Source organism: Rana temporaria, chromosome 4, assembly GCF_905171775.1.
Source record: "Rana temporaria chromosome 4, aRanTem1.1, whole genome shotgun sequence".
NCBI lineage: Eukaryota > Metazoa > Chordata > Amphibia > Anura > Ranidae > Rana > Rana temporaria.
The window spans coordinates 3,686,615-3,704,004 of NC_053492.1; the positions used below are offsets into that span (position 1 = coordinate 3,686,615).

A 17,390-nucleotide genomic window follows, 5' to 3' on the forward strand; every position below is an offset into this window, starting at 1 on the left:
CACCATCCTCGTGGCCTCCTCAAATGGTGACAGGACAGTGCATGCATCCCTGATCAAGGCCCACTGGCGTGGGAAAAAAAACCAAGCTCCCCTGACCCAGTTCTGCTGCCATATTGGCACAGGTTCTCATTGATGGCCCTCTTCTGCGTGTGCAGCCGCTGCAGCATGGCCAATGGAGAGTTCCATCTGGTGGGCATGTCACAGATTAGGCGGTTCTTGGGCAGGTTGTATTCCCTTTGGAGGTCTGTCAGCCGAGCAATGGCATTGTATGACCTTCGGAAATGCACACAGACTTTCCTGGCCTGCTTCAGGACATCCTGTAAGCCCGGGTACCTGCCCAAGAACCGATGCACCACCAAATTGAGAACATGAGCAAAACAGGGCACATGGGTCAGTTTTCCCTGTCGCAGGACAGAGAGGAGGTTGGTGCCATTGTCGCTAACCACCATTCCTGGCTTAAGCTGGCGTGGTATCAACCACCCCTGCCCCTGTAGAGCTGACAGAACCTCTGCCCCAGTGTGGCTCCTGTCTCCCAAGCACACCAGCTCTAGCACCACATGGCATCTCTTGGCCTGCATTCCTGCGTAGCCCCTCGTACGCCTACGGAGCACGGCTGGTTCAGAGGAAACATCAGCACAGAAAGAGGCCACAGAGGAAGAAGAAGAGGAGGGGGTGGAGGAGAGAGGTGTGTCACAACCAGTAGTAGTGTTTTGGAGGTGTGGTGACGGAACAACCTCCAACACTACTGTACCTTGCCCTGCGTCCTTCCCAGCTGCCAGCAGAGTCACCCAATGCGCCGTGAAAGAGAGACGTCCCTGTCCATGCCTGCTGGATCATGAGTCAGCGGTAAGATGCACCTTACCACTGACCGCCCTGTCCAGCGAGGCATGGACATTGCCTTCCACATGCCGGTAGAGAGCGGGAATCACCTTCTGTGAGAAAAAGTGGCGTTTGGGTACTTGCCACTGAGGTACCGCACATTCCACAAACTAACGGAAGGGGGCAGAATCTACCAACTGAAAAGGTAGCAGTTGAAGTGCTAGCAATTTCGCTAAGCTAGCATTCAACTGCTGGGCATGTGGATGGCTGGGAGAGTACTTCTTTCGGCGCTGCAGCAGCTGGGGCAGGGAAATTTGTCTGCTACCATCAGTAGATTTCCCGCATGTACTACTAGGTTGTGACACACCTATTTCTACACCTTCAGTCCTATCAGGGCAGGCTTCAGAGAGGACTGAGGGTCTAGTGGGGTTGGAGCTCCCAGCTGATGAGGGGCAAGGGGAGGTCCGCTTTGTTCTTTGGTGTGGGTCTTTCTGGTATGTTTGCCAACGAACTGCATGGCAGGTCGACATATGTCTGGTCAAGCATGTGGTACCCAAGCGGGTGATGTTTTGGCCACGCGAGATACGCTTGAGACATATGTTGCAAATAGCAACGGTGCGATCTGATGCACATGTCTCAAAAAAGGCCCACACCAAAGAACTTTTGCAGTACCGTTGAGACGCAGCAGCGCCCTGCACAGGCGTAGCTCTGCAATGTAATGCAGTTTGTGTGCTGCCCTTAAGCTGTCCCCTGGAGGGCATCCTGCCTCTTTGGAGATGTGCCTGTGCCTCTTCCTCCTCCTCCTCCTCCTCTCTCCTATCAGGCACCCACGTAGAGTCAGTGACCTCATCATTCCCTAGCTCCTCATCACTGTCGAAAACCTGGCAGTATGCTGCAGCTGGGGGAACATGACTGCCAGATTGCTGTCCCTCTCGGGCACCCGCTCTCTCTGGGCTCACATCAATGCCTTCCTCTATCTGTGTTCCGTCATCGGAGCCTTCAAAACGCTGCGCATCTTCATGTAGCATGTACCCAACACTGTGTTGAAACAGTTTGGGGGACTCCTCAGGAGGACATGGTGGGACTAGGGAAGGATTGTGTGATGCCATTGTACAGAGGGAAGATGACGCCTTGGCAGCTGCTTTGCCAGATAAACTAAGCTCAGCCTGGGTGAGAGAGGATGAGGAGGATGAGGACGGCTTGGTCATCCACTCTACTAATTTCTCTGCATGTTGAGGCTCAACACGGCCGTGTTAGACGGCCACGTCCTGAAGAGGATGCACCGTGTCCACCACCAGCGTTACCTCTAGATGCAGAGCCTGCTTGCCCTCGTGACTCTCTGCCTTTCTTTGTTGTCCTTCCAGACATTTTAATAGCCTGCACAGGACAAATCAGAAATAAACAGCACCTGTCCAGTAACGTGCAGTAAGATCGACTGCGTTTATGGGCAAAAACACAGCAAACGTGCAGTGAGATCGACTGCGTTTATGGCCAAAAACACAGCAAACGTGCAGTAAGAGCGACGGCGTTTATGGCCAAAATCACAGCAAACGTGCAGTAAGAGCGACTGCGTTTATAGGCAAAAACACAGCAAACGTGCACTAACAGTGACTTCGTTTATGGGCTAAAAAACAGCACACGTGCAGTAAGAGCGACTGCGTTCATGTGCAATTAAATAGCCCACGTGCATTAACAGCGACTGCGTTTTATGTGCAAATAGCACACATACAGAAACAGCAACTGCGTGTATGTGTGCAATTAAATAGCACACGTCCACTAACACTGAGTACTATGTTTAGGTGTAAACTAAACACTATGCAGGCAATACAACACGTTAGAGCACTGCATCTAGCACAATCTACTGCCTAACAAATAGGAATAGCTGATCTAGCTAAGCTATACAGTGTATAAATATATGTACAACGCTAGGATGTATATATATCCTCTACACACTGTAAATGTAACTAAACTCACTAGCCTTCCTGCTCTATCTATCTATCTATCTATCTATCTATCTATCTATCTATCTATCTATCTATCTATCTATCTATCTATATATCTATCTTATCTATCTATCTATCTATCTATCTGGTAGAAAAGACACTGTGGGCCAGATTCTGGTACATCTGGCGTATCTCCGTGGCGGCGTAACGTATGTCATTTACGTTACGCCGCCGCAAGTTTTTCATGCAAGTGCTTTTTTCACAAAGCACTTGTGTGTAAAGTTGTGGCGGCGTAGCGTAAATCACCCGGCGTAAGCCCGCCTAATTCAAATTAGGCGGGTAGGGGGCGTGTAGAATTTAAATGAAGCGCGTTCCCGCGCTGAACGTACTGCGCATGCGCCGTCCGTAAAATATCCCAGGGTGCATTGCTCCAAATGACGTCGCAAGGACGTCATTGGTTTCGACGTGAACGTAAATGGCATCCAGCCCCATTCACGGATGACTTACGCAAACAACGTAAATTTATAAATTTCGACGCGGGAACGACGGCCATACTTAACATTGGTTGCGCCTCATATAGCAGGGGCAACTTTACGCCGGGACAAGCCTAACGTAAACGTCATAACTTTACTGCGTCGGCCGCGCGTACGTTCGGGAATTCGCGTATCTAGCTAATTTGCATACTCGACGGGGAAAACGACGGACGCGCCACCTAGCGGACAAAAAAAAATTGCATTTAAGATCCCACGACATAAGAGACTTACGCCTGTCGGATCTAATGGATATCTATGCATAACTGATTCTAAGAATCAGTCGCATAGATACGACGGCCCAGATTAGGACTTACGACAGCATACATGGCGCTGCGCCGTCGTAAGCCCTTTGAGAATCTGGGCCTGTGTCTCTATCTATCTATCTCTCTCTAACTGTCTGACTGACTTCTCTTTAACAAAGCCGGAACACACTACACGCGGCCGCCTTGCAGGCGGCCTTATATAGTGTGGGGCGTGTACTAAACCCCCTGAGCCATAATTGGCCAAAGCCACCCTGGCTTTGGCCAATTATGGTTCAATTTTTGCGTGCTGTGATTGGCCAAGCATGCAGGGTCATGGTGCATGCTTGACCAATCATCAGCGCGCAACGCCGCAGTGAATTATGGGCCGACGCGCGTCACTCGAATTTGGCGCGAACGACCCGTTTTGTTCGAAATTCGTCGAACGTACGATGTTCGAGTCGAACATACGTTCGAGTCAAACGACAAGCTCATCCCTAACAAGGACGTGTTCACAGTACAAGGGGTGCAGTTCCTCTGAGATCCACAAGGTGGTGATCTCACCTCTACTCAGACAGGAAGGGATGTCAGGTACAGACAGGAAGTTTCGGGTGAGAGGAGAGTCGGGAGGAAGTAGAGAGAAGACATCACTGGAAGGGCAGCAGAGGAGGTAATAAGATCGTATTTTCTATTTACACCCAGTAACCCCGTCATGTCCGTCCTCTTCCTCCATAGTCACTGTGACGTCTTTTATCTCCAGCAGATGATGATACACACATATATAGTGTGGAAACCTAGATTAACCCCTTCAGGGTCAGAATATTTAGTCACTTACGTGGCTGGAACATTCTCTTTATTTTGAAGATGTGTCACCTTTCCCACCAATCACCTTCTCACCTCATCGGTCTATACTAATGGATTATACCACTTTTATTAGTGTCTAGGAATGGAGAATGCTATGACATCACACCGACCTTATAGCCCCTCCTCTTAATGTCCCTCCATCTGGCATTTTTTTTTATTTGATGGTGTTAGGATGTGGGCAGAACCTTTGCATCCTCACAAGCAAAACAGGACTGTTGTTGTAATGACACCCTAATTGTTTTACCTACACAGTGGGGGTCCTGTGTGGGGAAATTATACCTCAGCCTGAAGTGGGGCTTTAATAAAATGGACGTCTGAATGGTGAGGTGAATGAGGAGGATTCTGGGAACATTGATGGATTGATTTTACTATTTGTGTTCAGATGTAGAGTTTTCCTCCTTTGAAGTCTGGAGATCCTATGACCATCACATTGCCTCCACCAAATAAAAAGAAGATTCTAGAAGTCACCAGAGAGATGATGGAGGAGAGGTGAGCGGTGCCGGGAATTCTGGGACATTATCCAGTAACAGACAAGGGATGTGTCTGGATGGTGACTGTATCATTGTGTGTGTCAGGTTCCTATAAGGTGTCAGGATATCACTGTCTATTTCTCCATGGAGGAGTGGGAGTATTTAGAAGGACACAAGGATCTCTACAAGGACGTCATGATGGACAATCAGCCGCCCCTCACATCACCGGGTAAGAGGAGACTTTATTGTAAAGGAGAGAGCAGTACGGAGGCTCCACCTAGATCCCCCATCATCTGATAAACACAAAGAAACAATTAGCCAGCTTCAGGAAACTTACGACGGGCGTATCAGTAGATACGCCTTCGTAACTCAGAATCTGCGCCGTTGTACATTTAAGTGTATTCTCAAATTGAGATACGCTTAAATGTAGCTAAGATACGACCTCCTACGCCGTCGTATCTAAGCTGCCTATTTACGCTGGCCGCTAGGGGCGTGTACGCTGATTTACGCCTAGAATGCGTAAATCAGCAAGATACGCCTATTCACGAACGTACGCTTGCCCCGTCGCAGTAAAGATACGCCGTTTACGTAAGGCGTTTTTAGGCGTAAAGATATTCCACCAAAAGATGGCGCAGCCAATGTTAAGTATGGACGTCGGTCCCGCGTCTAATTTCTAAATGTTTATGTCATTTGCGTAAGTCGTCCGTGAATGGGGCTGGGCGTAATTTACGTTCACGTCGAAACAAATGAGTCTTTGCGGCGTAATTTGGAGCATACGCACTGGGATACGTCCACGGACGGCGCATGCGCCGTACGTTAAAAACTTAATTTACGTGGGGGTCATGCTTTATTTACATAAAACACGCCCACCTCTTCACAATTTGAATTAGGTGCGCTTACGCCGGCACATTTACGATACGCCTCCGTAACTTAGGACGCAAGTGCTTTGTGAATACAGCACTTGCCTCTCTAACTTACGGTGGCGTAGCGTATATGAGATACGCTACGCCTGCCTAACGTTAGGCAGGTCTACTTGAATCTGGCTAAATGTATTCAGTCAGTGTGTGTGTTTCCTACAGATGGATCCAGTAATGGGAACCCACCAGAGAGATGTCCCCGTCCTCTGTATTCCCGGGATTCCTCACAGGAAGGTCACGCCATCCCCCACCATCATCAGGTAAATGATTGACAATTATTGGTAGATCTGATTTATACACAGCATGTTTGTTACAATGAATGTTTGATTTTATATTCAGAGTGGAAACCTTGAGGGTTATATTATTGTTGTTAAAGAAGAGTATAAAGAGGAGGATGAGGAGTATGGAGTGATGGAGGAGTTATCAGAAGGACACAAGGATATGATGGAGCCACCTAATACCAGGAACCCACCAGAGAGATGTCCCCGTCCTCTGTATTCCCGGGATTCCACACAGGAAGATCACACCATCCCCCACTGTTACAAGGTTGGTGAGATGGAGCATCTAGAACAAGGACACGTGGAGACAACGTGTGGATTTTTTTTAGCTTATATTTTACATATGATGTTTTCTCATTCTCTCGGTTTAGGGTGAAGATCTGTTAGATTTAAAAGTTGAGGTCAAAGAAGAAGAAGAAGATACGTATGTGAGGGATGATCAGCAGTCTATGGAGGAGGATGGAATAACGGGGACATTTATAGAGGAGGACACTCCTACAGAGATCAGCACAGGTGGGTCATTAACACTAAATACATTCCTCCACCCATACTGCTCACTGATTGGTCCAGAGTAGGGCGGGGACTGGGTGATATCAGCCTGTAATCCCCTGGTCACTTTCCTGAGCTGTGTTCCCCGTCCTGTATTCCTGTATTTTTCTCGGATAATCTTCCTTCTCTGTGCTGCAGACACAATTTATGTCTCTAGACTGGATTTATGGAGATTCTGGGGTTCAGCTGGCAGCAAAATGTTGATTTTCCAATAGGAGTAACTGGATCTAGGAATCTGAGGTACTGTATGTGCTTTAGGTCTTTTGACCCATTCCCAGGTCTAGCATAATCTCTGACAGAACAAAACTCCCAGGGTTACTTGCCCTGATGTTTGCTTGTTGTGCCAGTTGGAGGGATATGTCTGTATAGAGTTGGTTGAAGAGTTTCAGCCCAGCAAACAAGCAGCTCATACATTGTCCGTTTAGAAAACACCCAAATTTGCGTGGCGTTCAGTGGAAGATTCGCCCGCCAAACCCCCCACAATGCATTGCACAGTGCATTCTAGGGCCATAATTGGATGAAGCAATGCACCCCTGGTCAGGTGCAAGGCTTTGCCCAGTCAGGGCATAGAGCACAGTCAGAGCCATGATTGGACAAAGCCATGATGACTTTGCCCAATCACAGCTCAGTGCTCGTAGTCCCACCCTACATTATAAAAGGTTCCTTCCCACAAGAACCTTTACCAGTGTGTTGTTGGTGTGGAGATGGATGGAGCAGGGCTCAGTTTGCTACTATAGCTACTTAATGTGTTATTGTACAATACAGAGTTACATAACATTTAGTGCTGTATACCCTTTTTTTTGGTTGCTGCATTTTTTTGTTCTTTTTTTGTCCCCTGTCTGCCCCTCTTTTTTTTAATTGTCATCTGCAGTTTTTCTGACATTGAGATTGGGCTCAGGTAAGTATTGGGGGGCTGGGGGTGGCACTGCATAAGAAAGTTTTTTTACCTTCATGCATTGTTCAGCTTTTAGAGCCACTTTAAGCTACCACAGATTACTGAACAACATTACACTTGTAGCGCTCACCCCCAAGGTGAGCACAGTGATTTTGCCCCAGGTTCTTTTCCTAAGCTAGCTCAGTGGAAGCCAGGAACATAGTCACTTTTCTGGAAAGTGGAAAGATAGCGCTGGACCAGTAGGGTTATCATACTGGTATTGTTATCTTAGGACATTAATGTGTAATTGATCTGATTCCTGGGCAGGTGGCTTCTACACCCCAGAGGATCTCTACAATCTTCTTGGCTTGTAGTGTAAAATAATGAGAATTAAGATTGAAGTGCCACACCACTGCTAAGAGGTCCAGATACAACTTTATTCCATTAAAAGTCAGGCGTGCAATCCAAAAAGCAGCCTACAGGTTTCAGGGGTCCAAGTGCCACCTTAATCAGGGCTTGACTGCCAACAATGTGAACAAACCAGAGGTTTGGCTGCCAAACAAGCTGCTGATAAATCATGTGCTTGTAACAATACAATTGTAGGTCCAAGTCACTTCTGGTTTGTTCACATTATTGCTATTGATGTTCTGATGAAGGAAGCGCTTGGACCCTGAAATCACATTGGCTACTTGGATTGGACCCCTGACTTTTAATGAATAAAGTTGTATCAGGGGGGGTCGGCTGTGCGGGCATGTGAGCAGATACACACTGCACGGAGCTCCTGCTGTGATCCTTCTACATTGATTTTCCCCCGCTTCCTTTCTGTCTCAGCATCGGCTCCAACTACCCAGAAGATAATTGGCACTGACAGCTCCTCTCATACCACCACACAGATGAACAGGAACAGGGGGGACAGGCAAGCTTACCAGGATTAGATGACACGCTGCCCGTGGAGGTCTCCCCAGTTCCTAACCCTGACATTTTTGATCTCCCACTTGATAATACCAAACACTTACTGACATTCTACAGGCGGGCCAGAAATGCATCGCCTCGGTGGATGACCTTAAGGAACGGTTCAGGAAGACATACGGAAACAGTTTCCCTTCTCAGGCAAGACCTCCAAAACATTAGAGAGAGAACTACAGCTGTGGAGGGCAGAATCAGTCTGGAAGATCAACTACCGCCTCTTATCAGAGACACTAATAGCCAGATTCACGTATGGCTGCGTATCTTTATGCCGGCGTAGCGCATCCCTTTTGCACTACGCCGACGTAACATAGTGAGGCAAGTACTGTATTCACAAAGCACTTGCTCCCTAAGTTACGTCGGCGTAGCGCAAATGGCCCGGCGTAACCCTGCCTAATTCAAAGTATGTAGTGGGCGGGCTTCATTTAAATTAACCGTGACCCCATGTAAATGAGGGCCATTGGTACGGCGCATGCAAGCTCATTCTCAGAATCACATCGCAAATACTCATTGCTTTCGACGTGAACGTAACCTACGCCCAGCCCCATTCACGTACGCTTACGCAAACAACGTAAAATCCGACGGCTGTTCTGTCGTCCATACCTTGCATGGGCTGCGCTATCTTTTTGGTGGTTTATCTTTGCGCCGGAAAAACGCCTTACGTAAACAGCGTATCGGGCGCAAGTACGTTCGTGAATTGGCGTATCTAGGTCATGTGCATATTCGACGCGTAAATCCACGTACACGCCCCTGGCGGCCAGCGTAAATATGCAGCCAAGATACAACGGCGTAGGAGACTTACGCCGGTCGTATCTTGGCCAAATTTAAGCGTATCTGGTTTCCAGAATACGCTTAAATATACGACAGGGCGCATTCAGACTTACAACGGCGTATCTACTGATACGTCTTACTGAAGTCTTACTGAATCCGGCTATAAGATGACAGCTCAACAAGTCATGCAAGCTAATAACAAAACTGATGACATTGAAAACTGCCTAAGGCGTAATAACGTGCGTATAGTGGGGCTCCCTGAGAAGTGTCGGAGATCCTACTGCATTCATAGAACAATTGCTGCAGGAAATTTTTGCCAAGAAAGCCTTCACTCCGTTGTTTGTGGTAAAGTGCGCCCAGCAAACACCGCCTCGGCCCCATCTGCCTGGCAACCCACCTAGACTTTTATGCTAGGTCAATCTACCTTCTTTGAAATGGCTTTGGAGGCTGCTGCCTGACTGGATCACAATGATCTCTGACGCCGCCAAGCTGATGACAGGGGGGACTGACTTCCACGAAACCTCTCCTCAATAACCAATATGGTGCCTTATGTTTACTCTTAACTTACCTACTTCTGAAAGGGGACATGTTCCAGTTGGCTCAACTCAGCAATTGAAATAGCTCCTCACATACTGTTGGGTACAATGTTCAATGTACTCTACAAGCATATGAACTCTGATGCACCCTCTGCGATATAGCCTGTCACGGATCTTGTGACAATCCTACCTGTGCCTGGTTGGCACACAAGCATATATTTACAGCTGCCCATTTGGGATGAAAATGGTGGTGGCTCTCGCTCTCTTGTTAGGCCGCGTACACACGACCGGTCAAAACCGATGAGAATGGACCGAGGTTCAGTTTCATCGGTCCAAACCGACCATATGTCCTTCGGACCAAAATTTTAAAACTTGCTTTAAAATCGAACCGATGGACCGCTGACCAATCGGACCAAACCAATGGTTGGTACACAAAAGCATCGGTTCAAAACCCGCGCATGCTCAGAATCAAGTCGACGCATGCTTGGAAGCATTGAACTTCGTTTTTTTCAGCACGTCGTGTGTTTTACGTCACAGCGTTCTGACCCGATCGGTTTTTGAACTGATGGTGTGTACACACATCAGACCATCAGGCCACTTCAGCGGTGTACCGATGAAAACGGTCCGTCGGACCATTTTCATCGGATGAACCGGTCGTGTGTACAGGGCCTTAGAGATCGTGACCCCTCAGCATCTCATTGCGGTATTACTCTTCATAGATACTATTGTTGCGCAGTTACGCCACGTTATGCAAAGCCTGTGCCAATATCTCATCCAGTTTTTTCTTTACCACCTCAGTCCTCCAACTCCACTTGAAACAAAATGTGGATTAAAGATCACCAAGAAACCTTATTAAGGTTTCTTAACCCACCCTTCCACCCCGCCCAACTATTGAGAAGCAGGCTGGCTTCGCAGGACTTCAATCCTCCTGGGCTATTGGACTATATAACTGGAACTGGCAAGCATGGACTACACACAGCATGAGGATTTGCTACAACCCTCCCTTCTATGAGACAAGAGGTGGGGAGCATACTGATGAAGGGCAGCTACATCCTGCCCATTGATTGCTATATGTCATTTATGTGCTGCATCCTCACCAGTCTTTATTCACCCAGAAACATGTGGCTGTGAATCTCCTGTCAGAGGGTTAACTTACTTCTGCTGTTTATCCATAGACCTCATTCAAGGAACAGGCAGCTACTCCCATTTCCATCCCTCCCTTATCTCCCCATCCAGCCTGCAATAACCTCATTGCGGTTCTATTGAACACTCAGTTTCAGTTGCATTCTATGTGGATTGTTATACCCTTCAATTGGAGTAATTCCAGGGTTGGTCTCTGAGATTTACCATTGGAATAATCTCATCCTTTTTATCCCACTGTCTGTGGAAGAACCCATATATCCCCATAGACTTATTGCAGTGTGGACTGTGTGTGGTGGTGTATGAAGAGTGCTGCCAGCAGATATCTGAGTTGTTTGACAATGTTATAATTTTTTAATGTTGCACTAGTGGTAGTTTTTTGTATCAATTATTTAATAATTTTCATTAACCTTCTCACTACCGGCCGCCGTCAATTGACGACGGCACGATACCTCTCTTGTTTTGAGAGGACATCATATGACGTCCTCGTCTTTCAGAGCCGCTAGGGGGCGCGCGCGCGCCGCCGGCACGTGCACCCGCCGCGTTACTGGGAAATCGATGCGCGTGCCAGGCGGCCGCGATGGCTGCCGGGCACCCGCGATTGCCCAGCAACTGAGCAGGACCGTGGATCTCTGTGTGTAAACTCTGTGAGATCCATGTCCTGTCAGGGAGAGGAGACCGATGCTGTGTTCCTTGTACATAGGGACACAGATCGGTCACCTCCCCCAGTCAGTCCCCTTCCCCCACAGTTAGAAACACTATGCAGGGCACACATTTAACCCCTTTCTTGCCCCCTAGTGTTAACCCCTTCCCTGCCAGTCACATTTATACAGTAATCAGTGCATATTTATAGCACTGTTCGCTGTAAAAATGTGAATGGTCCCAAAAATGTGTCCGATGTGTCCGCCATAATGTCGCAGTGCCAATAAAAATCGCAGATCGCCGCCATTACTAGTAAAAAAAAAATCATAATTATGTCCCCTATTTTGTTTTGCGCAAACCAGTCACCGCTTATTGCGATTTTTTTTTCTTTTTTACCAAAAATATGTATAAGAATAGGTATCGGCTTAAACTGAGAAAAAAAAAACGTTTATAGCAAAAAGTAAAAAATATTGTGTTTTTTTCAAAATTATCACTCAAATTTCACCTGGGCAGGAAAGGGGGTATATGTGCCCAGTAAGCAAGTGGTTAAAGTTGTTTTTTTAAGTTCAGAGTGTTCCTTTATAAGGTTTCTTGGTGATCTTTAATCTCTATTTTTTTTTCATGACCTTAAGGAACCCCAGCATAGGGATACGGTTCTGACCTTGAACCACCCTGTGCATCAACTAATTATCAGTCTGCCTGGGTGTCTTTTTATAAATTCTCCAGTTGCATAATGAAGACCTTCAGTCAATCTAGCTAGTGGGTGCCTCCTCCTGAGGAAATTGATATTGTACGTTGCCTACCCTAAATGATTTTCCTACAGGTACACTATGTCTACTACCTCAATAGTCTCGTGGAACATCCAAGGAGTGCATAATCCACTAAAGCGCACAATGATTTACTCCTGTTTATGGAAATTTCACTCGGCTTATACTTGTAATAAATAAATAATCTTGGGCTTTATTTCAAGCTAGGAAAATTATTCTTATGGGGTGAAAATCAACCATCCCATCATTAATTAAATCCTGGATGCCACATATGGGAATACCCTCCTCCTTGAAAGATATATATATATACCAGCATAGGGGGAGGCCTGGCTGATTTGAAGAACTGTGGGCCCTCTGGCCTGATACCCCGGGACTGAGTCCAGATGAGACTTCTGCAATGTCTGTGAGGTTGAAGGTTTATAGGCGGATTGATTGTAGGGAGGATATCAGCATGTTTTAAAACTACACGGTGTGATGTAACATTTGTACACTCACTTTAATTGCAGCATCTTATGACTTCAGGCTGGGAAGTTCTCCTCCAGGACATGAACAGGACCGCCTCAGGCCCCAGACTATTTATGCACTCCCCAGCCACCTACTAGGCACTCTCCTCCAGGGATTGACTGAGTTCACAATAAAATATTAGGGCTGTCAATTTGCCTCTTCCAGCCCACTACATTTTAGAATATTTCAGAAGGCAGGGGAAAGCAGTACAAGCAGCGGCCTGGGAAGCCTATACACTCCAAAGCAATCACATACTGCTTTTCTGATTACAGGGGAGACAAAAAGAACTAAATGTACCCAGCCTATCTTATCTAGCAGCCTATCTAGGAGGGTGTTGCACACTACAAAATGTATATTACATACCCCTAACCCCTACACTATATACTCTATGTTGTACATTACATAATTCCGATACTAATCTGTTGTATCTTATACAATATGTTGTACATTACATAGTCCTGACTTCTGCTCTCTCCCCTCTACCCACTGCTATATATACACATAATATGTATGATCTTTTGTTACACCCATTTTCTATCAAGTGATAGAGGGGGTGGGGACACTCGTCCTATAATCCCCTCGTCACTGTCACGCCTATAAAAGACAGTTCTCGTTGTTTCCTCACTCTCTGACTAAGGTCCATGAATAAAGAAATGATCTGGTAGGAGATCAGATTAGCCATTTACTAGTTACCTTATGGGGGGAATTGTAAGATCCTCAGAGACAAAGCTGCCTGATGTGGGCGGAGTCCTGGTTTAGGGGAACCAATCAGCTCATGTCTAGTAATAATCTTTGTATTTTTATTTTAGTAGATGGACGGGAGATGAGGAAAACCTCAGAGGATTGTCTCACTTTGTCTCCAGACTGTAAAGTAGAAGATGAGGACATCACACAGTATAGTCCAGCAGAAAACCCGACTACCTCAAATGTCCATCCGACACCACACAGTGTAGATGGACCATCGTATTGCTCTTATCCTGAGGAACCTCAGACTGTGAGGGACGGTGCTGGACCATCGTATTCCTCTTATCCTGAGGAACCTCAGACTGTGCGGGACGGTGCCGGACCATTGTATTCCTCTTATGCCGAGGAACCTCAGACTGTGAGGGACGGTGCCGGACCATCGTATTCCTCTTATCCTGAGGAACCTCAGACTGTGCGGGATGGTGCCGGACCATCGTATTCCTCTTATCCTGAGGAACCTCAGACTGTGCGGGATGGTGCCAGACCATCGTATTCCTCTTATCGTGAGGAACCTCAGACTGTGAGGGACGGTGCCGTCCTTCCAACAGAGAAGAGCTTTTCATGTACTGAGTGCGGGAAGTTTTATTATTCTAAATACAATCTTAATGTCCATATTAGATCTCATACGGGGGAGAAGCCGTATTCCTGTGCTGAGTGTGGGAAATGTTTTTCAGAGAAGTCCAGTCTTTCCAAACATCAGAGATTTCACACAGGAGAGAAACCATATTCCTGTCCTCAGTGCGGGAAATGTTTTTCACAGGAGTCCAATCTTTTTACACATCAGAAATCTCACACAGGGGAGAAGCCATATTTCTGTCCTGAGTGTGGGAAATGTTTTTCAAACAAGACCAGTCTTTACACACATAAGAGATCTCACACGGGGGAGAAGCCATTTTCCTGTGCGGAGTGTGGGAAATGTTTTTCAGAAAAGTTCATTCTTTATGCACATCAGAGATCTCACACAGGGGAGAAGCCATATTTCTGTCCTGAGTGCGGGAAATTCTTTTCACAGAAGTCCAGTCTTTACAAACATCAGAGAGCTCACACGGGGGTGAAGCCATATGCCTGTGCCGAGTGTGGGAAATGTTTTTCAGACATATCCAATCTTTACAAACATCAGAGATCTCACACAGGGGAGAAGCCGTATTCCTGTTCTGAGTGTGGGAAATGTTTTTCACAGAAGTCCAGTCTTTCCAGACATCAGAGATCTCACACGGGGAAGAAGCCACTTTCCTGTCCCGAGTGAGGGAATTGTTCATCACTGAAGTCCTGTCTTCCTGTACATCAGGGATCCCACACAACCCTTGAGGTGTATTAGTGCCTTGAGTGCGGGAAATGTCTTGTATATGAATGTTGCTGGACATCACAGCTCTCATGTGGGGAAGAAGCACACCCTGATATACACTCCATGGCTGATCTTCATCATGTAAGAAACAGTTCATAATCAGAGATCACCAAAGACATGGATGAAGTGTTGTACCGTGTTGGCCATTGATAGCAGTATAATAATAAAAAGTCATTCCCTCTCATTGGCTGAGTAAATTTTGTGATGAAAGCTTTGCAAACACTTATGCCCTGTACACAAGAGCGGTTTGTCTGACGAAAACGGACCGATGGACCGTTTTCATTGGACGAACCGATCGTGTGTGGGCTCCATTAGAAAAAAACGATCGTCTGTGGGGAAATTCATTGGTCAAAAATCCATGCATGCTCAGAATCAAGTCGACGCATGCATTGGACTTCATTTTTCTCAGCACGTCGTTGTGTTGTACGTCGCCGCGTTGGACACGATCAGATTTTTAACCGATGGTGTGTAGGCAAGACTGAAAATGAAAGTCATCAGATATCTGATGACAAAATCCATCGGTTCGTTTTCATCAGATGAACCGATCGTGTGTACAGGGCATTAGAGGTTTATTTAAAAAAAATGTGACCATCATTCATTCAGCTATGACAATTTTTGGTCATATTATGCACAGTGGTGTAGTGGTTAGCACTTTCACCTAGCAGCAAAAAGGGTCGCTGGTTCAAATCCTGACCACAACACCTGCCTGGAGTTTGCATGTCCTCCCTGTGCCTGCGTGGGCTTCTCCGGGTACTCCGGTTTCCTCCCACACTCCAAAGACATGCTGGTAGGTTAATCAGATCCTGTTTAAATTGGCCCTAGTATGTATGAATGTGTGTTAGGGACCTTAGATTTTAAGCTTCATGAGGGTAGGGACTGATGTGAATGTATTCGTAAAGCACTGCATAAATTGACCGTGCTATATAAGTACCTGAAATAATAATAATATTATATTTTATACACTGTTTTCCTTGGCTCCATCTAATGGCCATAATGTGGTATTGCACTATTTTTTACTGATTGAGGTATTTCAGGGAAAAAAAACAATTATGTCCACTAGATGGAGCTGATGATCATAGGAAATCACTGTGTTAAATGATGGCCAGAATTTGTAAAGGCTGGATGAAAGATTGACAGATTCATTCAATATATATTTTTTATAAGTAGACCCCTTAGGGTTTACACTTGCTTCAAAACATGGCTTCAGACATGCTTTGTTAAAGCTCTCTGAACGCCAGTCAAAGCTCCTGTCACTAAATGATATGGTTAGCTTACAGTCCCTGTTTACACCTTGCTTATGCTTGGTGCTTTGATGAGGCTTCAGTGGAGCTTCGATGAGGCTTCAGTGGAGCTTCAAGCAAGCTTTGCCATAGACTTCTATGGAGGCTTTGAAGCACCACAAAAGCTGCATGGGGTATCATTTTTAAAGCAAAGTGTAAACAGGACTGTAAGCTAATCATTTAATTTAGTGACAGGGGCTTCGACCGGCGTTCAGAGAGCTTTAACCACTTCAATACCGGGCAATTTCACTCCTTCCTGCCTAGGACAATTTTCAGCTTTCATCGCTATTGCACTTTGAATGCCAATTGCGCGGTCATATGATGCTGTACCCAAACTACATTTTTATAATTTTCTTCCCACAAATAGAGCTGTCTTTTGGTGGTATTTGATCACCTCTGCGTTTTTTCTTTTTTGCGCTATAAACAAAAAAAGAGTGACAATTAAAAAAACTGATGGGCACTGGTAGGCGCCGTTGATGGGCACTGATGGACACAGATAGGCAGCACTGATGAAGAGCTACTGACAGGCATTACTGAGTTGCAACTGAAGGGCACTGACAGGCATTACTGATGGGGCACTATACAGGAAGAAGGAAACTGTAAGCGCAATCACTGGTGTACATATATCTAAAAATGTATTGCAGGGCACAAGTGAAAAATAAATCAGTCCATAATAGAAGGTGACAGTTCTTAGGGGGATGTGGTGGGCGGCAGCTGTCCTCAGAGAAAACCAACTCTGCAAGCAGGATAAGAGAGAAAAACAGGAAGTGCCACATAAGGTTGATTACAATTTATTTATGCACAAGTAATGCACTTACAACAGGTCGATTAAAAACAGGCTCATCTGTGACTCTCGGTGCAGTCCGGTGTCCTAGGCGACTCGTCCATGAGTAGTCAGAAGTCTGAAAACGGCAGCCATAAGTCCTGTGGCCCTCAGGAAGTCAGTCAGGGCCAGCGTGGAATGCAGAGGGATGACATCACCGGAAATGGAAGAGCATCGAGGGAGGAAAGGCTGGAGAGACAAGGATACGCACTCGGAGCATCGGCTCCTTCTACTGGCCTACAGGGGTACTAGCCGTGTTGTGCTATTTATGTGTCAGAGCCCTTCATAGAACAACAGGCTCCAGCACACCAACAGCAGTATATAAATGGCAACAACACTGAATAATTGATTCGACCAACCTTAATCTCAGACACATTAAACGATTT

At 46.3% G+C, this 17,390-nt stretch overlaps 1 protein-coding gene across 1 annotated transcript in view; it reads left to right on the forward strand.

Annotated features, from left to right (window-relative positions):
• Positions 1-9,390: 9,390 nt before the first annotated feature.
• Positions 9,391-17,390, forward strand: part of LOC120935227 (zinc finger protein OZF-like) — a 57,236-nt gene continuing 49,236 nt past the window's right edge. Inside the window, exons 1-2 of the mRNA XM_040347393.1 lie at positions 9,391-9,454; positions 14,063-14,735. Of these exons, the coding sequence (XP_040203327.1) occupies positions 9,391-9,454; positions 14,063-14,735 (737 nt within the window). The remainder of the gene's footprint in view (positions 9,455-14,062; positions 14,736-17,390) is intronic.